This window comes from Miniopterus natalensis, chromosome 10 (assembly GCF_054644295.1).
Source record: "Miniopterus natalensis isolate mMinNat1 chromosome 10, mMinNat1.hap1, whole genome shotgun sequence".
In the NCBI taxonomy this organism is placed as follows: Eukaryota; Metazoa; Chordata; class Mammalia; order Chiroptera; family Miniopteridae; genus Miniopterus; species Miniopterus natalensis.
The window spans coordinates 84,031,250-84,054,507 of NC_142090.1; the positions used below are offsets into that span (position 1 = coordinate 84,031,250).

The 23,258-nt window shown below is 60.9% G+C and overlaps 1 protein-coding gene across 1 annotated transcript in view; it reads left to right on the forward strand.

Annotated features, from left to right (window-relative positions):
- Positions 1 to 23,258, forward strand: part of TNS3 (tensin 3) — a 102,624-nt gene that overhangs the window by 47,574 nt on the left and 31,792 nt on the right. Inside the window, exons 14-17 of the mRNA XM_087821275.1 lie at positions 7,411 to 7,540; positions 7,828 to 7,893; positions 9,083 to 9,187; positions 18,248 to 19,501. Of these exons, the coding sequence (XP_087677401.1) occupies positions 7,411 to 7,540; positions 7,828 to 7,893; positions 9,083 to 9,187; positions 18,248 to 19,501 (1,555 nt within the window). The remainder of the gene's footprint in view (positions 1 to 7,410; positions 7,541 to 7,827; positions 7,894 to 9,082; positions 9,188 to 18,247; positions 19,502 to 23,258) is intronic.

A 23,258-nucleotide genomic window follows, 5' to 3' on the forward strand; every position in this document is an offset into this window, starting at 1 on the left:
CCTGGGCCACGTTCACAGCCATTCGACGCATGTCAGCTGCTCTGCTCCCAGGGGTCACATTCCCTGTCCCTGAGGTGAAGCCTCTAGTGACCAGAGACCTTTCCGGGAAGGTGTGGATGTAAAACGTGTACTGTCATTAGCAGCCGAGTGTGAAGCGCAGAGGTGTCGCTGCAGGCTGGCTGGTGACCAGATGCTGATTTCTCGAGAGAGTTCTGGTTCCTGGGCGCTGGTACCCGGGTGAGGTTAGCTGCACTGTCTTTGCCTTTTATGTCTCTTGACTGTAGAAAACTTCATATATTTACGGTAATTCTAGGAGACGTGTGCATAGCTTAACTTTCGTGGAGCCTTTGCGTGGCCCAGGACACGCTGTGGCAGGAAGGTGACACCCACACCCTGGGCACACCCACACCCTGGGCACATCCACACTCTGGGCACACTCACACAGTTGGCTTTTCATTTTATTACAAATGGTTCATTCAAAGTTTTTGAGGATTTTAAATAATTTCCCTAAAAATTTGGGTTTTAAAAACCTTTCCTAGCAGTTAGTGAACTCCCATCTCATCCCACCTGAATCCTCACGAAATCAAGTCAGTGGGGTTTAGGAAGACACAGATCTCTGGGCACACTGGGCACACCCACACCCTGGGCACACCCACACCCTGGGCACACTCACACTTTGGGGACACTGACACCTTGGGCACACCCACAGCCTGGGCACACCCACACCTTGGGCACACCTACACCCTGGGCACACGTATGCCCTGGGCATACCCATATGCTGAGCACACCCTGAGCACACACCCCGCAGGCACACCCACACCCTGGGCACAGTTGTTCAGGGAGCAGCCCTCCAGCTGCTCCCAGGGCCTTGGGTCTGTGTCCAGCCTCCCTGTCGCTGGGGGAGGGTCTGCAGGTCCCGAGGGTGCACAGGGAGAACGAGAGGCGGTGAGAGCAGCGAGGGGGTCCTGACCTTCTCAAGGCCTCACACTGAGCCCTCCCCATCCTCCCAACCGCCCTCCACAACAGCTCTGATGCCCCGTTTCACAGGTGGGACTCCTGAGGGGTGGTCCCATCTTCATAAACCCAGGTTCTCAGCCACCCACGGAGCGGGGACGGGAGGCGAGGCTGCTCGTGGCTGGTTTTCTTAGGAGCAGCCTGTGGGCCTTGTCCCCTTGGTCGTGGGGGGGGGATGGGCTCGTCCACCTGCCGCGTGCAGCCCGGGCCAGTCTCCCAGGGAGCCCCGGGATTGCTGGGCACCGGGCCCTGCGTTAACTGGGTACCTGCTGTGTTCCGGGCACCGACCAGACTGCATGTGGCGAGTCCAGCTCTAATCTGCCACCAGCCCCGTGCTGGCTCTGTGACTCCAGCTTTAAAAGGAGGCGAGGCCCGGAGAGGCTGGTGCAGCTGCTGTTTAGGACAGGGGTGCCGAGTGCCCCTCGCCTGGTCACCTGCAGGGAGAGGGCTTCCAGTCGGCCCCTCCGGACTGGGTGCCACAGTTAGCGGCACGTAGTTGTGGCAAAGACGTGGAGTGGACAATCACCCTGGTGTGTGCGGCTGGTGACTGCAGGGTCTTCGCAAGGTGGGGGGGTGTTCAGTCCACAGGTCGGGGCGCTTTGTCTGCCCCTCCACAGTCCCCTCCCTCCCTCTCTCCCGCCTTCCTCTCCTGTCACTTTATTTAACCAGTGGCCCTTGTGTGAATCTGTCAAGCGTCCGTAGTCTCTGTGAGGAGCTGGTAGGAAAGGGGGCCTTTATGGGAGGGGATCCCGGAGCTCTGAGCAGCCTCGTGGGTGGGTGGGTGGGTGGGTGAAGCCGGCAGGTCCAAGGGCTCGGGAGGAAGTGGCCTCTGAGTGGGGCAGGGCTCTGGGGCTGAGCAGCAGCTGTGCCCAGGCCCTGAGCCGCCACAGGGTTGGTGCCTATGAGGACAGGCTGGTGGGGATCTGTGTCCCAGAGGGGAGCCAGGTCCGAGGGCTCAGGCCTCTGCAGATTCTCCCGGGGACTGTGGCGTCACTGAGACTCTTTTCAGTGTCCTCCAAAGGCACCGAGAGACCCTGAGGGGAATCGAGACTGGCAGGAGGAAGGACTAGGCCTCCCGGGGGCAGGAAGGAAGCCCCACAGGTAGGCACAAGTGTCAGCAAGTCGGACCACAGTGCCAGGGTGTCACGCAGTCCTGACTGGCTCCCGGTCCCGCGTCTAGGCTCCGGCCGGGACTTACGGCTTAAAGGCCTGGGTGGCCTCAGACAGGCCCTTCTCCGTGGGAAGCCCCTCCGAGGACCCTGCGCGGGGTTTGGGGGATGAGAAGGGGGCAGTAGCCTCAGGTGCAGGCCCCGGCGATGGGAGCATGGGCAGGAACCCACGGGCGGCTCTGATCGGCCCTCCTGGGCGCTCGTCCCCCCGCCTCTGCTCCCGGGTCCAAGCTGCGTGTACCCGCCTCTGCCGCCCGCGCTCGGGCCCTAGGCACACGCAGTCCGGTGTCCCCAGACCCCCAGCACCCATCGGCTGGTTTCCAGCCCCCCCACAGCTCACGGGTCCCCACGGGGTGGCTTAGGGTGACATCACGACCCGGTTTCTGCTTCTGGTGGTGGCCGCTCGCTCTGCACAGAAATGATGACCCAAGAGGTTAGTTGTCTGTCTCTAAGGAGCCTGAACGTACTTCTAACCTTGTGTTAGTTCCCAGGGCTGACGTAACACAAACTCCGGTCAGCGTAAGACACACTCAGACCCGTGAAGAACTTACGTGAGTTTATTTGAGCCAAACTGTCAACAGTCGCTGGGAAGCAGAATCTCTAGGGATAGGGCTGGTGCTCCCGAGAGGGGCAGTTTCTATAGCTCACGGTCATAAGTGGGTTACAGGAAACCCACTGGTGACAGGTTAGGGAGGCGGGAGGAAGCCGAGCGGGAAACCTCTGGGATTGGATAAAAGGGGAAATGATGGAGACACGTCTTTTTTTTAGGTGGGGGCAGGACAGTTAACAGTCCGCAATTAACGTGATAAAACAATGAGAGGACTTACGGTCTCCGCCCTGGTGCATCGGTTGTGTCCTGAGGGGTCTGGGAAAAGGGGAGTTACCCTGACATTACAAGTTTATCTTAGATGCAGAAAAGACAATAGGTTCGGTGCAGGTAAAGACTGACCTTTGTCAGGGACCATACCTGCCTAGGACAGGACTAGTCACCATAACCTGCTTTTAGGTAAAAAAGTGTTTTCATTTCAGACCATTCTGTGTGGTTTCTTCAGGTCTCCGAGTTTGCGAGGCCGCCCGGCAGGCCGCCCCTGAGCTCCTCAGGTGAGCCCGTGGCCCCCTTTTGTCCACAGACAGGGCCTCCCGGGCGTGGAGGCGGGGTGTCCGGGGCCAGGTGTCACGGGCTGGTTCCTCCCGCGGCCGCTCTCCTGGGCAGGTAGACAGCCCCCTGCTGCAGGTCCTCGCCCGGTCCTCCCTCGGTGTGTCGGTGTCTCTTTCTGTGAGGACACCGGTCACATCGGATCAGGGTCCCCTGGTGACTTCATCACCACAGTCACCTCTTGAAAGACACTGACTCTAAGCAGAGTCACGTTCTCAGACACGGGGGTCACACTCCAGCATCTGAATTTGGGGACACAGTCAGCCTGTTAACCCTGGGCTCATCCGATAGACCCGTTCTGAAAGGTGCACAGTGAGGTCGGGCGCCCTCGGGCACCCGCATTGTGGCCGTGAGTCCTCACCAGGGTTTGCTGGGCGTGTGCTCACCAGGCAGCTGGGCCCCATGCAGACCCCGCTCCCGGGAGCTCAGATTCCAGTAGTTCGAGAAGTGGGGGGGTCTCCGGGGCAGGGGAACCTGGTATATTCCCCAGACCAATGAGCTGCAGGTTCCTGGGGGGCGGGGGGCCCGGGTGTTGCCCGGCAGTAACCCCTGGGATCCAGCAAGGCTGTGGTTCCCACTGAAAATGACCTGGGGGATCAACACCGGGAAGAAAAAATGCCAGGAATGCTCTTTGATGTTGGTGGATCTTCCCTGGAGAGTGGGGGGCGTGTCCCCTCGGAGGGGCCGGCCGGTTTGCCGAGTCTCTGAGAGAGAGCATGTGCCCAGTCCCCCCTCCGGCCTCTCCTGGTCCCTGCCCCGCAGCTCGGCGGCCGCCTGGCCCGCCTCCAGGAACCGGTGGGCGTTCTGCCGTGGAGAGGGCGGCCCGTGCGGTGAGGTTCGGGCCCTTCTCTGTGTAAAGGTTCAAATATGCAGCCTGTCATTTCTCATCGAGAACTTGGCAGCGGCCGTGCCTTGGACAGGATCCCGGGCTGCAGGGAAGGCTTCTCCGGCTGCGCCCGCCAGCTGCAGGGCTCCGTGGCCCTCCGCCTGGCGCTGGCCCAGGCGCCTCGCTCGGGAGGCAGGGGGGTGGCTCCCGGGGCTGTCCGCCATCCTCGGTCTCCCTCCCGCCCGGCCTCTTGTCCTCTGCGACGTCCCCTCCGTGATTCTGGTAAGTGTCCGCCTTGTGCGCAGATGTTTGCCTCTCCTGACGTCGGACTGCGGGCCGAGGTCACCGAGGTGCAACCCAGTCCACTGCAGCGGGGTGGGGGGAGTTACTGGGGAGAGTGGCGCTGTGCTTGTGGGTCCTTCAACCCGGGGGCCGTGGCGGAGCTGTGACTGGTGAGGCAAAGGGGATATCTGCCCACCGTGCCTACCGGATAAACTCGGGGCCCCCCCCACCCCCTGCACACGGGACCCGCCGTCTCCCGCGAGCCGCACTGAGGGTCAGCCTGGGGTCCACCCTTGGGAGGGGCAGGGCTCCGGTGCTCCGTAAACACGCCGGGTGTTATGTAACCTGGTGAGGAATGCGTGGGGCAGGCCCGTCGGAGCCTGGCGGGCATCCAGAGCCCGCTCGCCCGGTAAACACGTCCCATCCTGCGTGCCCGGTCCTGCCGCCTCTGCCGGGAGAGCCCGGTGGCCACTGCAGCTTGTGTGCAAGGTTGCGGGGCTCTGGGACCCCCGCCGCCTCCCCCGGGAGCCTCCGCAAACAAACAGCCCCATTGTGCATTGTCTCCTCGAGGGCCCTGAGAGATCCGGGAAGAGGGCGTCCTGTCTTTCGCTCGCACTTGGCTCCAAGGCAGGTTGTTAAGGGGCCTCCGCTGCTCCGCCGCCCCCGGCCAGAGCTGCTCTGCGCCTTGCTGTGCGTGTGGCCTTTTCCCTTCCTGTCCCCAGCGTCGTCCGAACCCGCCGGGTCTCCATCCCTGCTGGGCTCTCAGCACAGCGGACTCAGGTGTTTTCAGGGCAGCCAGCACCGTGAATTACGGGCGAGACCCTCTGAGTCATCTCCCCCGAGGGTGGGATCGTGGCTGCTGTGGGCCGCGTGAGGACCAGCCAGCTTCGTGCGGTGGGAGCTCTTTCCTGGAAGACACATTCCTGAAGCCTGTCTAGACAGCCACGGGGCCACCAGCTCAGTGAAATGGCTGCCTCTTCCTGCAGGGGGCGCACCGAGGGTCCCCCACTTTTGCCATCTGTGTGGCCTACTTGGAAGCTGAGAGGATTCCGGGGGTGCATCTGGGGCAGCTGGCCTTAGGGGGAGCAGAGCCGGGCTGACCTTGACCCGGGGCAGGTGCTCCAGGCTGGTCCTCACACGCTGACCCCTGGGCCCGAGTGCTTCACTGTCGTTGGTGCGGCCTGGGGATGAAGCAGGGCTGTTAGCAAGCCGGCCCCTCCAAACACCGGATCAGTACCCTGCGAGGCAGAATTCGGGCGCAAAGGGAAGTGCCAGCCGGAGGTGCCTGTTCACTGCGGGGAAACCGAGGCGCAGGTGGCACTCAGTCGGGCACCAGCCCCTCAGAGTTCACCCCGGGGCACGGGCAGGTTTCCTGTGGCTGTCGGGGTGTGTACCACCGACCGGGAGACCCGCATCTCCCCACAGCCACCGAGACCTAGAGGCTTCTCACCCCTCAAATGTGCGTGAATCTCAGACCGAGTGTCGGGGGGGTTACTCCCTGTGTTAACATACAGTCGGGTCCGGTCCCCGTAACTAAGCTGAGGTCGGAGGAAGCCACGCAGGCTGAGCGTGTCTCTCCCCAGACCTGAGGGTCCCCGAGGCTGCTGTGGCCACAGCCTGTGGCAGGCGTGTGTCACCGAGGCAGCCTCCCCGCTTCCTGGCTCATTTCCTGCACCAGTAGTGAGACCGTCCGAGTTGTTTCAAATGCAGATGTTCCCCAACCTGATAAAGGGGCCGACACTAGAGGGGTGGAGGGAGCTCATGGAAGGGGATCTGGAGTCATTACTTTATATCTTAAAGGGGGACCTGGCCCCTCTTGCCCAAAACGTGGCTGTTCTGTGGTGTCAGGAGCAGGGCTCAGGTCTTGTCCCGAGGCCGGCAGGCACGTGGCCAGCGTGAGCAGGGCTGCCCTGCGCAGGGCCCGGGGGCTCCTGCTGGCCAGTGAGTCTCGTCTCCTGGGAGCCGCAGGCAGACCAAGGGCAGGGGAGGAGCCTGGGCTTCGGGCCTGTAGGAGACAGGCTGTCACTGTGAGCCGGTCAGGAGGGTGGCGCCATGGCCAGTGGGGGCAGAAGCTGAGCTGAAACGCAGGAGGCGGCAGGCGGGGAGCTTCAGGTCCCAGCCAGCGTGGTTGCCTGGACCCCATGGAACCGACCCCTAGGAGCCGGCGTGGAGGGCGGTGGCCGGGTGACTGGCTAGGTCACTTGTCTGTCCGTTCTGAGCCCTGACTGTCCAAACCCTGGTCCTGTGAAACTCTGGGCATCTTCAAACACTAGAGCCACACTCGGCCTGGGGAGGGCGATCCCCACCTCTTGCCACCAGGCCCCTCCCGTTCCTACCAGGGAGGGAGCACCCACCGTGGACCCTGGGGACTGCAAAGGAGCCTGAGCTCAGGTCACATCCCTGGTGGTTCTGAGGCCGGTCTCAGGTGACCACTCCAGGAAGTGGGACCTCCCGGCCGGCCTCTCTGTCTCTCTGCCCCCCTCCCGTCTCCTGTCTTCCTCTCTCCCTGTGTCTCTGTCTCTCTCTGTCTCCCCCCCCAAATTACTGTGCACCCATAATTGTTCAGCGTATTACAGACGGTAATGACCACCTGCTGCTTTTGTGGAAACAGAAAGGCTTTAAGCTGAAACATGGAGAGTTTAGATGACAGAAAAACTCCCTCACAATCAATTGTTAAAATTTAGGAGAGAGAGGCCACGGATCTATCTCACTTGCCAGGTGTCCTCCACGGAGACCAGTTCTGTGGGGTCAGTGTGGCCGTCTGAGGACTGTGGCACTGCGCACTGTGGTTCCACTGGGGGACACCGGGCCCACAGTGACCTGTCCCGCCCGCCCGGCCCGGCCCTGCTCCTGGCACACAATCCCTGCCCTCCCTTCTCGGGGACCCGTCCCGTGCACACCCCTCGGCGGCGTCCTCAGAGGTGCTGTCTCCGCAGCCACCACGGTTTTTTTCTTGCCACCAGGTGAAGTGTTACCACAAGAAGTACCGTTCGGCCACCCGGGATGTCATTTTCCGCCTGCAGTTCCACACAGGGTCCGTGCAGGGCTGCGGCCTCGTGTTCGGCAAGGAGGACCTGGACAGCGCCTGCAAGGGTGAGGGCCCGCCCCCACGGACGGGGCCCCCCAGACGGCTGTGCGTTCCCCTGGTCTCCGTGCCCCCTCCCGCTGAAATCAGGACAAAATCATGACCGGTCTCAGGAAGGGCTGACAGTTGATCCCGCAGAGAGAACATTCTAGAGAAACTGAACCCCGACCCTGCTCTGCGGTGGGTGCCCAGGGGCGGGGCTCGGGCTCTGCTGTCCTGGTCGGCCCGGGACACAGCCGTCCGAGCTGGCCTGGCGCCCCTGCCCCTCGCTTGCTGAAATACGTCTCTGTTTCAGATGACCGCTTCCCTGCCCACGGGAAGGTCGAGCTAGTGTTCTCGGCCACCCCCGAGAGGATCCCAGGTGAGCGAGGGCAGGCGCTGGCCGGGCGGGCGGGTGGCTGCTGTGTCGGGGTCCCTGCGCTGGCTCCCACCTCTGCCCGGGCTTGGAAATGTCCATAGTATAGGGTTTTGTGTGTGTGCGTGTGTGTGTGTGAATCTTCACTCAAGGATATTTTTCCATTGATTTTCAGAGAGGGTGGAAGGGACAGAGTGGACAACCTAACCACTGAGCCACGCCAGCCGGGGCCATTATATAGTTTTTAACCGAGGATATTAGACAGCGAGAGGATGGGGCCCAGCCTTGTCCTTCCCAGGGAGATTATGCCGAATATTTACTCTCCTTAAAGAACAACCAGATATTTCTGGAGGAGAGTAGAAGTCCTGTAGTCGGCAAATATTAGGTTTAACGTAGATTCCCTTTCTTCTAAAAATGCATTGAAAGAGGCACCAGCCCCTTTATCACCAGGCTCACGATTCATTTCAATCCCCAAGATCCCCGTGTGCAAAATAATCCTCCCACCTCCTGTGCTCACCACCGACGAGGCGTGAGCTCAGTGCCAGGCTCCTGGGCTCCGAGTCCGCTGGGCGCCCTCAGCGCGACCGAAGGACGAGCGCTGGCCTGAGCCCTGAGCCAGGCGACACCTGCCTCTGTCCGTCGGCCCTGAGGCTGGTCCTGACCTGGGAGGGGCTCCGGGCGACCCTGTTGTGAGACGTCGCCCTCCGAGCCAGGGCCCCAAGTGCAGTGGGTGGAGGGAGGGCCGGTGTCCGCCTTTCCTTTCTGCCGAGCGGTTTTAACAACTGTTCAGTTTTTTGTTTTTGTGAATCCTCATTGAAGGATATTTTTTCCATTGATTTTTAAAGAGAGTGGAAGGGAGAAGGGGAAGCGAGAGAGAAACGTCGAGGTGAGAGAGACACGTCGATTGGTTGCCTCCTGCACGTGCCCCGACCGGGGCTGGGGATCGAACCTGCAACCCAGGTGTGTGCCCTTTACCAGGCATTGAACCCCTGACCCTTCAGTCTGAGGGCCGATGCTCTAACCACTGAGCCACACGGGCCAGGGCTATGACTGTTCAGTTTTCTGAGACAGTGCCTGCTTGCCTGGTGATGCCAGGTCTGGGGGCAGGGCTGACCCAGGTGCCCGCCCCATCGTCGGGCACGAGCAGGAGCTGCTGGCTGGGCTGGGCTGACCCGTGTCCCTGTCTCCCGCACAGGCTGTGAGCATCTGCGTAACGACCACGGGGTGAGCGTGGACTTCAACACAGCAGACCCACTGATCCGCTGGGACTCGTACGAGAACCTGAGTGCCGACGGGGAAGGTGCGTCTGGTTGTCTTGCGTCCGTTACGCGTTTGGGTCAGAACTGTCCCCCGGGTGCCGGGAGGTTGGGAATCCCGCCGTCCTTGTGGAGGGCCAGCACCCACGCCCTTGTGAGTTTGTGGGCACTGGTGAGGTCAGGCTTGGGGACTCAGGTCAGGCTCTTGGCAGAGCTGTCGTGGGCGGTGGCCGGTCGGTAACGTTACCGTCTAGGAGCTTCCCTGCCCGGCCTCATAGTTGCAGGTCTCCAGGGACAGGCTCCCACCTCTCCGGCCCCTTCCCATCGCGTACAGGGAGCCAGGGCTCTGATCAGGGCCCCCCGGGCTGCAGACGTTTGGCTTTATTTCTGTCCGCTCGACACCCTGCTCCTGGCCGAGCTCATGGCTGCGTCAGCGTCTGTGTTTGTGAGTCCCTCTCACCCAAACCTGCTCTCTGGTAGCTTCACACACATGAGAAGCCGCCAGAAGCCTGTATCTTGGGGAAAATGGCCCCGCCCGCCTCTGCAGGTCATGAGGTTGTGGGGGCCGGGAGGGGACGTCTGTGGCCTGAACTGGGGTCCCCGAGCCTGTGTTCCAGGTGGTACGTGGCTCCCTGTCCCTCTGGGCTTCTGGCAGACCTGTGTCAGGACAGAGCACTCATCCCGGGCACCTCGGGCACCTGGGTACCGTGTCCCAGCTTTTCCCTTTGACCCCCAAGCGAGCACCTGCCTGCCTCTTAGGTGGCAGATTCACTGCTCGCACCCCGTTCCATCGGAGGGTCCCCCCGTTCTGCATTCTCACTGTTACAACAAAACCTCCTTCATGGCCCTGCCTCCCACGCCCTGTGGTCCCCCAGCTTTGCTAATCTCTGGGCAGCCACCCTCCGGAAGGCTCACCCAGTGTCCCTCAATGGGAGACTCCTCCGCCCTGAACCCCCTCCGACTCCCCACACGCCCCGGCGCCTCTCGGGCATGAGGCTCCCCTGCTTGGTGAAGGCATTCCTGATGTCAGTGGCTGTCGCTGGGGCCAGCCGTCCGGTTCGGGTTCCTACACGGCACAGGGGCACCCTGCTCCCGGGAAGCCAGGCCCGGCAGGCAGGAAGCAGGCAGGGTCCTGGCTTCGTTGCCCAGGGCAGACGCTGTCGTTAGGTCCAGAACGTGACTTGTGGCTGCCCCTGTCCACCTCCACCTCCCCTCAGTCCCTACCAGCAAATAAAACCCAAGCGCCTGCACCCGAGGCTCACGTCTCTCCTGAGAGTCCTGCCATCCGGGCGGAGCCCTGCAGCTGCCTCAGTCAGGCCCCCGCCCTCTCCTCTCCCCCCGCAGGGACGCTGGCTGGGGACGCTGGCTGGGGACACTGGCTGGGGACACTGGCTGAGCTTCCTGTCGTCCTGAGGGTCCCCACGGGAGGCAGGCTGTGGGCTTCTCACCACAGGTGAACTTCCACCTGCCCGGCCTCAGGCGTCCTGACCATGTCACCAGCACAGGATAGAGCACAGACTTTCTTTTTTTATATATATATTTTTATTGATTTTAGAGACAGAGGAAGGGAGAGGGAGAGATAGAAACGTCAGTGATGAGAGTCATTGATCGGCTGCCTCCTGCCCGCCCCCTACTGGGGATGGAGCCTGCAGTCCCCCGCATGTGCCCCGATCGGGACTCGAACCTGTGACCTCTTGGTGCTTGGGATGACCTTCAACCACTGAGCAACACCCGCTGGGCAAACAGCACCAACTTTAAATATTTGATAGAACCAGGAGCCTGAGAGAGAAGGCCCGGGGTGCACAAGCTTGTGTGCCCTCCCCTCCCCCCCACATGGGTTCAAGGTCACCTGCCCCCCCCCCCTCGTCCCAGCAATGGTCTGGGGCCTCTCCTATCACCCGGAACCACCTTTATTCCTCACTCCTTCCTCTGAAGGTGGGCAGAGCAGAGCAGACCCGGGGCCCCTCCGGAGGAAAAGTCGCCCCGAGTTAAGGGGAAAGGAAGGTGGAAGGAAATTGTGCAAGAAATGCCAGGGGCAGTTCACCCCAATGACAGCCTCAGCCACGGGGATCTTGCAGGGCCCAGGAGCCGGAGCAAGCGGCAGAGTCCCGGCTGACGCTCTGAGAACACAGTGGGCGCAGAAGCCCCGGCCTGTGGACCCAGCAGGTTGGCTGGCGCTGGCTCCCAGGGCCGAGCGAGCGGGACGCCGGCCTGCCCAGCCTCCCGGCCGCCTGGCCCCGCCTCCTGGGCCTCCAGGGTTCAAATTTCGCCAAACCTGATTGCACTAAACCCCACCCTCGTGTTTACATTGCCTGGCCTTTTTGGTGGAATCAAAGTCCCCTGCTCAGCCAACAAGATCCTCCACCTTCGGCTACTGGGGAGGGAGGCCGGCCCGTCGAGGGGAGGCACGCCCAGCCCGGGATGCTGCTCCGGGCCGCAGCTCTCCTCCCGGAAAAGGGGGTCCCGCAGCCCTAGACTGAAGGAGCTGCTGGGCGGTGTGGGAGGAAGGTAAGCAGGAGCGCGCCTGTGTGTGTGTGTGTGGCTTCCGCAGGGCCACAAAGACCTGTGACACTGTGACAGCCCACCTGCCTGAGGCTGCACAGCAGACGGATGGGGGTGGGGGCCTGGAGGGAGGCTGGGCAGTGAGCCATCCGCACAACCTCAGTGTCCACGGCCAGGAGGGACGTGCGGGCCTCGGGGCGACTGTTGGTTCTCGGGTCAGAGGAATGCTGCTGCGGCTTCCCCAGGGCTGGAATGTTTGAGCTGGGCGTGTCCGAAAGGGACCCGGCTGCACCCCGAGGCTGCCAGGACGGTGCCCTAGGCATGTCAGGCGAGCTGGGGTGCAGGAGAGGAGCCGTGCTAGCCGCGGTCACGTTCGTGCGGGCTGTCTGGGCGCTCGCCCCATCCAGGACATGCCAGCCACAGCCCACTCTGAGTCTCTGCCGCATTCCCAAGCCGCACCCGGGCCGCCAGGAGCTGGGTCCCACGGCGGGCGCGTCCCTTCCCCGGGGAGGCATTGCTTCTGCTTGGAATGCCTCACTCCTCCGCTTGCTGTTGTTTTTTTCCCCCCTAATCTGTTTCTGCAAGAATGTAGGGCCTGCTCGTTTCTAGAAAACATTTGCAGAGCTCAGCTTGGCTCCAAAGACAGCAGTTCTCAGGGGCCCCCTTGGCAGGCACGGTGTCCTGGTGGCACTGCCCCAGGGGCCTCCCGCCTGGCAGCTGGGGGCGGGGGCTCTGAGTTGGGGGGCTGGGCGGGCGGGCGCCCGGGGGCAGAGAAGCTGTGTGCTGCGGGAGGCACGGCTGGAGCTCCGCCGGGAGAGCGGTGGAGTTTGTCCGGAGGTGCAGGCCACACTCCGCGCCCTTGGGGACTCGGCGGGCCATCACCATCTTTGGCTTTTCCTATTGAAAAAAAAAAAAAGAGGCGAAGGGCAGTTTCCGCTAACCCTGTACCGTGCCGGTCACCCCGGGATATTCTCAAAAGCCCGCGTGCTGGCAGCTGTGAGCCCTGGGTTTTCTCTGCAACGGGAAGTAATTCGACACAAATGCAGGGGAGTCTTTAATTAGCTCCGGGGCGGACTCAATAAAGTAAAAGCAGACCTGGTAGCGGCCGTGGAGCTGCAGCTGCAGACGGACGTGCAAGTGGCTAGGACAGACAGAGACTGCACGTTGCCTTGGGCCTCAGCGGTTTTGAGTCATGCCGATGACTAAAAAAAATCCGTTCCTCCGAGTATTCCCCAAGAATAAGGTCCGCTGTGTACTCAGTTAGTTGGACACGAGGGGACACTCCTGTTCTGCAGCCCCTGTGTCCCTGGATGGACACAGTGATCCCAGCCAGCCCTCAGGGAACAGTCCCTGGCCAGGCAACTTCTCTACAGATAAAGAACGTCAGGCACAGAGAGGTCCGGTAACTCAGCCAAGGTCACACAGCTGTGATGGTCAAGCCAGGATTCAAGCCCAGATGGATTACGCCAGAAAGTCTAGCAGGGGGGTGAAGACACGCAGCTAAATCACTAATGGAAAAGGCCAGCAAAGTTATGCCACAGGGAGGCGCAAGGGACCGAGCCAGGCATCCTGAGGAGGCAGGACCAGAGCTACGGGGCTGCCCATGGAGTGTGGGAAGGACCTGGAAGAAGAGGGGGGGGTGGAGGCGGCCCAGGCCGGGGGGCTTGTTCTGCTGTGAGTCTCATTTCTGTCTTGATACCAGGATCATTTTTAAATCCAGGTGGATTTACATGCCGTAAAATTCACTCCATTTAGTGCACAGTCCTCGGCGTTTGGCTCTCTGTCCTGAACCCACCAGGTCTAAGGTAGACCCCTTCCTTCTGCACATTTTATTCCCTGTGGGTTCCTGACCCCGCTCCCCCAGTGTCAGGTGGAGTTGGGGGCTGTGGAGCTGTGTCCACGCGGCACTGGACGCAGAGGCAGATACGGAGTCGTTTTTCTGTCCCGGACACTTCTGCTGGGAGGGCTGAGGCTGTGGGAACCCTCCATGGCCATGGGGACTTGTGGAGACCGTTACCGCCCGTTGCCTCCACATGTGGGGACATCTCGACGCACTGAATGGTTTAGCTTGGTGGCCAAGTGAGTGAGTCGCCTGGAGGGCCTGCTGGAGAGTGTCCACGTGGGGCAGCAGTGACCGGCAGTGGTCGGTGGGTCATGTCCAGAGGGGTGGCCTGTCCCATGGTGGGGCCTTCCCTCAGGGAGCTCCTATCCCCGGGCTGTGGGCACTAGAGGTGTAAGCTGAGCAGTGCGCAGGGAACGGGCCGGGGTGAGCTAGTAACGAGGCAGAAATGCACAGCCCAGGGCCCCTGCTTCAGCCCAGGGAAGGGACGTAAAACTGCCACCATCCACCCAGCAGCCACAAAGCACAGGACTCTGTCTGGGGCAAGGAGCCACCGAGCAAGGGAGGAAAACCAGGCGCTGAGTCGTCTCTAAGAAACGGCCCGTGTGTTTGTGTGTGTGCCTGTGAATTGCAGAGAAAACATTCAGGCAAATTCCTTTCCGAAATTCATGTCTAATTTCACGTAAAAGTGGTGGGTCGGGTTTGGAATTCCTGCCTTTTAAAGGAATGGAGAGCAGGGCCTGCATGTGGGGCGAGGCAGGTTCGAATTCCTGATGGTGTTTTCAGCCGCCTCTCCGTCCGGGACGCCGCTCCCTGCCCGGCTCTCATCTGTGACCCGGCTTCCCAATCCCTGCATCTCAGCGTCGCCGGGGAACTCTGTGGGACCCACCCGGGCGGCCCGGTGCCCTGGCTCCTGGGCGGTGCTGGGGCGGGGCCGCGGTCTCTAGAATGTTGGCCCGGTGGCAGGAGAGGGCATTTCAGACTTTCTCCCTCGGACTTGGAAACGCAGTGGAACCTCGGTTCTTGAACTTAATTCTTCCTGGAAGGCCGTGCGAGAAGCGATTTGTGCAAAAACGGAATCATTTCTTGCCCCCTTAGAAATAATATAAATTGAATTCATTCGTTCCAGACCCTGAAGGATTCTGTTTTAACCTTTCCTACTTACAGTGCACGTCTAATGTTGTTTAGTCTATAAGCAAACACTCCTTTTCCTAAATTTGTTGAGTCGTGTCCCCCCCCCCCCAGCCTTAAAGGAATCACTTTCAGCACTTGTCCCAGGGGTGTCTTTCACCTCTCACTGCCTCGGAAATGCTAACGGCTCTTCCCTTATCACACCTACCTCCTCAACTGCCTGTGGTCATTGTTTCCTTCACACCCTTAGCAACATTAGCACTCTTGATGGCCTCTTTATGTTTTAAAACTGTGCTAATCATCCATTTCCCCAGCAACAACAAAAAATATTCGCAGCACAATTCCCCGATGTGTTCACCAGGGGAGGGTTAGCTGGAAGCTGACTCACTCGCGAATTCTCTCCTTTGTTTGTGGCCTGAGAGACACTTTTTGTCCCGTTGATGTGTCAGCTGGAAAGGGTTGTCTGGTAGAGAATCTGGACATTTTTTCCACAAACAACTTGGTCGAGAACCGAGGTTTGACTGACTCACCTGAGAGCAGCCTTACCTGGCCACACCCCCCTCATCTTCTCCCTCTTTCTGCCTCTGATCCCCCGATGCCCTGGAAGTGCACAGGCCTCCCCTCCCTCTGCTCCCGTCCCTGCCCCCTGCCAGCTGCCCCACCTGGGAGGACTCCGTGAGAGCCCCCGGTCCACCTCTGTCCACCTCTGTCCACCTCTGTCCGCCTCTGTCGTCACCGGCAGCCCTGGCTGGTGCTGAGTAACCCTGGTGCCGGCTCCTGGAGGCGAGGTTTCCGTTTTCTCCATGGGAGGTTTGCAGGGAGTGCCGCCAGCTCCTTCAAAACAAAAAGTTGCTCTTTAAGCAAACCTGTCAACCAGCAGAACATAAGATCCCTAGAGGCGATGCACAGAGAAAAGATCCCTCGACACCTTTTCAGTAGCCCGGGGCTTGGCACTTGGAAGGAGTGCCTCTCTTTGGCTGGTCCTTAACACACCTGTGAGCACACATCTGGCTACACAACTGTGTGTGTATTCCTGAGCACACACCTGGGAACACACCTGTGTGCACCACCTGGGAACACACCTGAGTGCACAGGTGGGCATTGGTTACTTGGTGATCAGCCATGATGGACAGGAATATATTCATCTTTTGGGGGGGTCTTCCCCATTTTCTTATATTACTCTGGAAATATTTTCTGAGCCTCTTTCCTTCCTGCGAGCAAGCGCTTTTCAGAAGCCGGGTGGGTGGGGCCTGTCTCTGCCGCCAGCGCCCCTTGATGAGGCTGGACCGCCCTTTGATGAGGCTGGACTGTTCACTGCACTTCCTTCCTCCCAGTTCTTCCCCGCGTGTCGTGGGTGGGAGGGCCAGGCGTGTTTGGGTGTGATGGTCAACTAGGCCATGGCTCAGGGAAATCATTGCCAGATGGGCTGGGTCCTTTGAGAGGCCCTGTTCTTGCGCTGGGGCGGCCAGCGGGAAGGGAAAGGGCCACAGAGGGACTGCAGAGCTCTCGTCCTGCGTCACCTCCATAGCGTTCAAGTGCAAACTGCCCCCCAGACGTGAGTCACTGGGTCGAGACTAAAGACACTGTTGCTATGAAATGAGGGTGTGGTGGGCCTTGAAGTTGAGGGCCATCTTTCTGGGCGTCCTGGTGTTAACTCCCCAAGCTCTGTGCACCAGGCCTTTCTACAGCGCTGGTTCTGCCGGGCCCAGGGCCACACTGGTCCCGTTCAGAGCACAGTGACAATGCCACCCGGCTCGGGCAGGTCGCTGGCACAGACCTGGGCTGGGTGCGTCCTGGGCTCTCCCAGCAGGTGGACCGTGGGCAGCACGTAGGCTCTGAGCGTCCCAGCAGCTGCCTGACCTCGGGGAGTTACTGGTTGTCCCGGAGCCTCGGGCGTTTTCATCAGTAAAAAAGAGTAACAGCTAGTCACCAGGTAGGCACGCTGGGGAGGTCAGAGAAAATTGCCAGGTGCCTGCCCGTCTAGGTGCTCAGTAAACACTCTGTCGCCCTGAGGGCCTCCCAGGGCCGGAGCCGGCCCCTGCCCGGCACGGAGCAGCTCGTCCCTGGCTGCCTCTCCGGAGGTGTCTGTGTGCCATTTCCCCAGACCCTCCTTTAGGGTGGGCGTGGGGAGCTGTGGCTGACCCGTCCCCCGTGATTCTGTCCCCCATTGCTTCCCCTGCCACTTCCTGAGGCACGTTTCAAAATACTCACCTGAGGATATTTTTTCCATTGATTTTTAGAGAGAGTGGAAGGGAGAGACATCGACACGAGAGAGACATTTGATTGCCTCGATTGGTTGCCTCCCACACGTGCCCCAACCAGGGCCTGGCATCAAACCTGCAACCCAGGTATGTGCCCTTGACTGGGCCGGCGCTCTGACCACTGAGCAACTCCGGTGAGGGCAACCTGAGGCACATTTGAAATAGGGAAGCCCTGGGCCACGGGTGCTCTTGGCACAGCACCCAGACACCCTACAGGCCTCTGTGCTTCCAAATAAAGGTGAAAGCCGCTGACCGTGGCCATGCACCCAGCACACCAGGGCCGGAGCCAGGTGCCCAGGACAGGTCCCTGCGGAGTGGCTCTCCACCCAGGCTCTGCTGGGACGCACCCACAGCAGCCCCAGCGAGGTTGCCTGCAGTCCCCTGGGGAAGACGAGGGCAGGGAGGCGCTGGCAGCCAGCTCCCTGCACCATTGGGTGCCTCTCCCAGCTTTCAGGGACCCAGGCAGGAGCAGTTTGAGGCCCAGAGGCACTGAATTAATAACAGTGGCAGAGGGGTCCGCTCTTCCCCCCTGCACCCAAGACCTTGTTTTTCTCTCCTGACCATCGTATGGAGATCGGGGCTCTGAGATCGGCTTCCCTGTCTGAGTCCTGCCCCACCTGCCGCCATCGGGCCCCTTCCTGGCCAGAGACACTGCAGTAGCGGGAAGACCCGAGGCCAGTCCTGCCCTTTCTCTTTCCATCGGGTGACATAGTTAGATTTGAGCGGGTCTCAGAGTGTTGTTCTGCCTGTTCAGAGTCTGCCGCCCGGCTCCGTGGATGCTGACAGGTGTGGGGAGGGAAGCCTGCCCTGGTCTTACGGGCACTGTTCATTCTTGATCTTGGGGATTTACGAGCTGAGCTGAACTGAGTTCAACATTCCAACTGATGATGAAATTAACAGTGAGCCCTCCAGGCAGGTGACTTTGAACGACCATCTCTCCATAAAAGGTAGTTCCTGGCCAGTGTGGCTCAGTGGTTGGGTGTCAACCCATAAACCAAGAGGTCACGGGTTCGATTCCCGGTCAGGGCACATGCCTGGGTTTCGGGCTCGATCCCCAGTAGGGGGCTTGCAGGAGGCAGCCGATGGATGATGTTTCTATCTCTCCTTCTCCCTTCCTCTCGAAAAATAAATATATATATATATATTTAAAATTAAAAGGGGGGGGCCTGAAGCTGATCACTCGAGTTGCTTTTTGGTGGCATCCGGGCACACAGAGTTAGAGGGTCCTAGAGGAGCATTTGTCCCTGGTTACTGTGAGTCGTCTATTAGGAACTTATTTATTAATTTGTTTGGACACACGTCCACACCATTCCAGGGGCCCTCACCCCTCACCCTTGACTGACCGCCCTCTCCCGTTCTCTCCCCACCAGTGCTGCACACGCAGGGCCCCGTGGACGGCAGTCTCTACGCCAAGGTGAGGAAAAAAAGTGCCTCGGATCCCGGTGTCCCGGGAGGGGCCCCAGCTGTCCCCGCCACCAGCAGCCCAGACCACGGCGACCACACCCTGTCGGTCAGCAGCGACTCGGGCCACTCCACGGCCTCGGTGAGGACAGACAGGACCGAGGAGCACCTGGCTCCGGGATCCAAGAGGGGCCTGAGCCCCCAGGAGAAGGCTGAGTTGGATCAGCTGCTCAGTGGCTTTGGCCTAGAAGATTCCGGAAGCCCCCTCAAGGATATGACTGATGCCTGCAGCAAGTTTAGTGGGACGCGCCACGTCGTGCCGGCCCAGGTCCACGTGAACGGAGACGCCACGCCCAAGGACCGGGAGACGGACATCCTGGACGATGAGATGCCCAGCCACGACCTGCACAGCGTGGACAGCATCGGGACCCTGTCCTCCTCCGAGGGGCACCCGCCCGCCCACCTGGGCCCCTTCGCCTGCCACCAGAGCAGCCACAACTCGCTCCTGTCCGACGGGTTTGGGAGCAGCGCCGGGGACGACCAGCACGGCGCCCTCGTCCCCGACCTGGGCCTGGGCGTAGAGCCGCTGTATGAGCGGGAGGCTTTCGGGAGCCGGGAGCCTCCACAGCCGCAGCCCGAGCTTGGGGCGCCCTGCGTGTCCGCCCAGGCCCAGGCCTACGGGCAGAGCGGCTACTCCACGCAGACCTGGGTGCGCCAGCAGCAGATGGTGGCTGCCCGGCAGTACAGCTTCGCCTCGGACGGGGAGGCCCGGCTCGTGGGCCGCGGCCCAGCAGACGGTTCCTGCGCGGTGCAGGCCCAGCCCCGGGGCCCAGTCACCCCCGCCCGGGGGGCCAACAGCAGAGTGGCCGTGCAGAGGGGCGTCGGCCCCGGGCCACATCCCCCTGACACCCAGCGGCCCCCTCCCGGCAAAGGGTTCAAAGCCAGGTTCCCAGACAGCAACATCATGAACGGGACAGGCCCGGAGCCCAGCCCGGACCCCTCCCCGGGCTCGCCCACCCTGGACATCGACCAGTCCATTGAGCAGCTCAACAGGCTGATCTTGGAGCTGGACCCCACCTTCGAGCCCCTCCCCACCCACATGAACAAGCTGGGCAGCCCAGCCAACGGCCCCACTGCCCTGGATGGCATGGGGAACGGGCCCCGGGGCAGCGGCCGCCTGCAGGACAGAGGAGAGGACCCCAGCCGAGCCCCCGTGCAGCAAGGTGAGCTGGCGTTTCAGGGGTGCGCAGTTACTGCGTCCGTGTCGTGTGGCACAGCCTTACGGGGAGTGCGGTCCTCACTGGCCCGGTGGAGGAGTGGGGAGCACGGCCTGTGTCAGGGAGGCCACTGCACGGTCCTGGTGTGAGAGGCCCCTGAGCTGGCCACGCAGGGAGCCGTTGCTGAGCGTGGGGCAGACGGTCTTGCCAGCGGGTGGAGGGTGAGGAGTGTGGAGGCCGTGAGGCTCCAGGCCCAGCACGGGAGAGGTGCAGCCCGGTGGGTGCCTCGCGGACTCGGAGGCGGCCTGCGCGGGCCCGTGTCCCTGGGATGTGGTGGTGGGAGGACCGGTCGGGCCTCCTGCCCACCTGCCCGTCGTGGGAAGGGCGAGGTGGCTGTGGTGGGCAGGCAGTGACTTCCAGCCGTGGGACAGGTGGTGGTGACCTCGGGGTGTAGGGTGGCGTGAGTGTGGGGCGCGTGTTGGGATCGGGTCTGTGACATGCTCTGTCTCTGGGAGCCATGAGGCTGTGGGGCCTGGGGAGCTGGCCGGGTGGCCCTGGGCTGCTGTCCCGTGGGCAGCGGGTGCTGTGACGGGGCCTGCGGGGCAGGGGACGGTGTGTGAAGGCCGCAGGAAGAATGTGCTCCTGGAAGGTCCCACCCAGGGAGGCCGGGGCCAGGCCAGGTGTCCAGGCTGCTGAGGTCTGTGGCTGTGGAGCCCTTGTGCCTGATCAGTCAGGGACGGTACCAGGGGCCACCCTGGGGCTGAGAGTGTGGGGACGTTGGAGGCCAGCCCCCCCTTCGCCCCCCGCGTCGGTCTGAGCCTGTGTCCGGGCACAGCTGGCTCCCGGCTGCGTGAGCCCAAACACAGCCAGGAAATTAGGTGTTAAAAGAGGTTTCAATGGGAGCAAAACTCTCCTAGCACGTGGCCCGCGCACCTCACCAAGCCGACCTCAGAGAAACTGCTTGTAAACGTTACGATCGGCAGTGTTTCTGCTGGATGAGTTTGGGGGCAGTTGGAGGTGTCTGAGTGGATGTGAGGGGAAGGAGCTCAGGGCCCGGGGACCATCTGGTGGCTTCAGGTTTGTGTGTAGTCGGCTGATGGAGCTCGGTCCCTAGTGATTCCTAATTCTTGTGATAACAGACGGAGAGGTGCTGTAAGGCCACGTCCTGTGCTGCCCCCTCCAGGGATCGTGATTAAATTGTTTGGGAAACTCACAGCTTTAGTTTCTGGAATTTTTTTAAAGATTTTTTTTTTTAATTATTGATTTTTAGAAAGAGGAGGGGGCGGGGGGGAGAGAAACATTGATGTGAGAGAGAAACACTGATCGGCTGCCTCCTGCATGTGCCCCAACCAGGGATCGAACCCGAAACTCAGGCATGTGCCCTGACTGGGAATCGAACCTGCCACCGTTTGGTGCACAAGACAGTGCCCAACCAACTGGGCCACCTGCCAGGGCAGATACTGTAATTTTTTATTTTGCTTTGAGATGCTCTCCAGTTCCTTTTATCATGAAGGTAATTCAGTGGCATCTTGAAGTGAAAGGACTTGAATTTCGGCGGTGAACCGGCGTAGCTCACTGGTGGTTGTCATCCTGCAACTTAAAGTGCCTTTTAGTCCGTTGCTTTCATCTTTGGCAGGAACCTCAGGCCTTCGGTGGGGTTTTCCACGCTTTTAGAACCATAGTGATGTCAGCAGGTTCCGTGTTAGCAAAGTGGATACGAATCTTCAGAGACCCTTGTGAAATCTGGAGATGACCTTCTGGCCAGAAGCTGGTGCCACAGCTGACCCCAAGCGGCAAAAGGCTGGAAGGAAAAGCGTGGCTCTCGGCCTCGGTGTGGGCAGAGCCGGCCAGGTCTAAATCTGTCACTGGGCAGCGTGTGTGTTTTTTTTAAATATGCTTTTATTGATTTTAGAGAAAGAGGAAGAGAGAGGGAGAGAGAGAAACATCAACAGGAGAGACATCATTGACCGGCTGCCTCCTGCACGCCCCCTACTTGGGATCAAGCCGGCAACCCGGGCATGTGCCCTGACCGGGAATCAAACCGGCGACCTCTTGGTTCCCGGGACGATACTTAACCACGCTGGCTGGGCCGAGCGTCATGTTTTCCAGGCTTTCCCGCATCGTCTCATGTCAGAGCCTTGTGCTTGTTTAGGGCTGAGTAATATTCCACCGTGTGAATAGGCCACATTGAGGGGGTTGTCCGCTCCTTGTTGGCGGACAGTCGAGTTGTTTCCGTCTCCTGGTGACGGAATCGTGCTGCTGTGGACACTGGTGCACACTGTTTGTTTGGACACATGTTTTCAATGCTTTGGAGCGTAGACCCAGGAGCAGGGCTGCTGGGCCCCACAGCAGGTCTTTGTTAAAGTGGCCCAGGGCCCCCCCCGCCCCGGATGTGTGAGACTCTGCTTTGAGGACGCAGCCTCTGTGTGGGTGGCCTGTTTCCAGAAGCCATGTCCGGGGTGGACACCGGCTGGTCCGCACAGAGGAGCTCCTTTAGGGACCGTCGGGGGGCACTGCTCACTCATCTAATCGGGGGTGGGCAGTGGGCAGTGGGCAGTGGGCAGTGGGCAGTGGGCAGAGGTCAGGACAAGGGCGGCAGGGACAGGCCCGGGAACCACGACTCCCGGCTTCCATCCGAAAGCTGTGTGCACCCGCCTGCGTCACATGGGCCTGCGTGGCGGGTTCTGGAAACTCCCTCGCGTTCCTAGGCATGGAAACAAGCAGGAGGTGGCCCCAAAGGTGGACAGTCCTGGGGGCCATCCTGAGTCGCTTTGTGGAAACGCTGTAGTTCCTCAGAGATGACGTGTTCGAGGAGAAGGCCAGGAAGATCCAGTGATGGGGGTGCCAGGGGGTAATAATAAAAAGGAAAGACATTCAGAACCGGGAACCAGGCACCCGCCCCTGCCAGCGGTGTCCCAGCGGGAGTCACCTGTGTGGTTTTGTACGTCTACGCTCTGAATTACGGTTAATTTTGAGTAGAATTGGAGCATTGCTAAAACTTCTGCTGGGAGGCCAGACCGACCCCCTGGCCTTTCAGACCCATCCTGCCCCCACCACCTAGCGAAGCCCTTCGGTGTTTCTCGGGGAAGGAAGCTCTGTTTTGTGATCCAAGAGGTAGGCGTCCTCACCTGGGCTTTCCCCATCATGGTCCCGGACGCTGGGGTCAGGGACCGGGAGGCCCGGCTGCCACACACTGTCCCCTGAGGCCTTGGGTGTAGGTCGGCACTCGGATTAAGATTTTTTTTACGAAAGCCCCCCAGGTCTTGGAGAACACGGCCCGCAGGTGGGGGGGACAGAGATCCATCGTTTTGGAGGGAGAAGTGACTCTTAACTCGTCCTGGGAACACTGAGCCGGGAGAGCGGGCTGGTCACGTCCCTCTGGACTCCCCCCGTCTCCACTCTCTTTGGAGAAACGTGCGTTGGTCTGAATGTGCTGAGGTCAGGAGGCCTGGGGATCGGTGTGGAATAAACACTGTGGTGGTTTTTGCTGTGATTAGATTAAGCTCTTTACCTCCGGAACTTCTCCTTGTTAAGATGGAAGCTGTCGCTCGTAGTCCGTAACCTGGCCTGGGGCCTGGGCTGGGGTGACCGTCGGAGCCCCTGTCCCTGGGGTGACCGTCAGAGCCCCTGTCCCTGACCGGGGTGCCCAGGTCCTCGCACACAGCCCTGGGGCTCACGGTCCCTGGGGCTCCGCTGTGTCCGCCGCACCCGGGGCTGTGGACAGGGGCTGGCTGGGGGTGCGGCTGGTCTCCAGGTGGCTGCC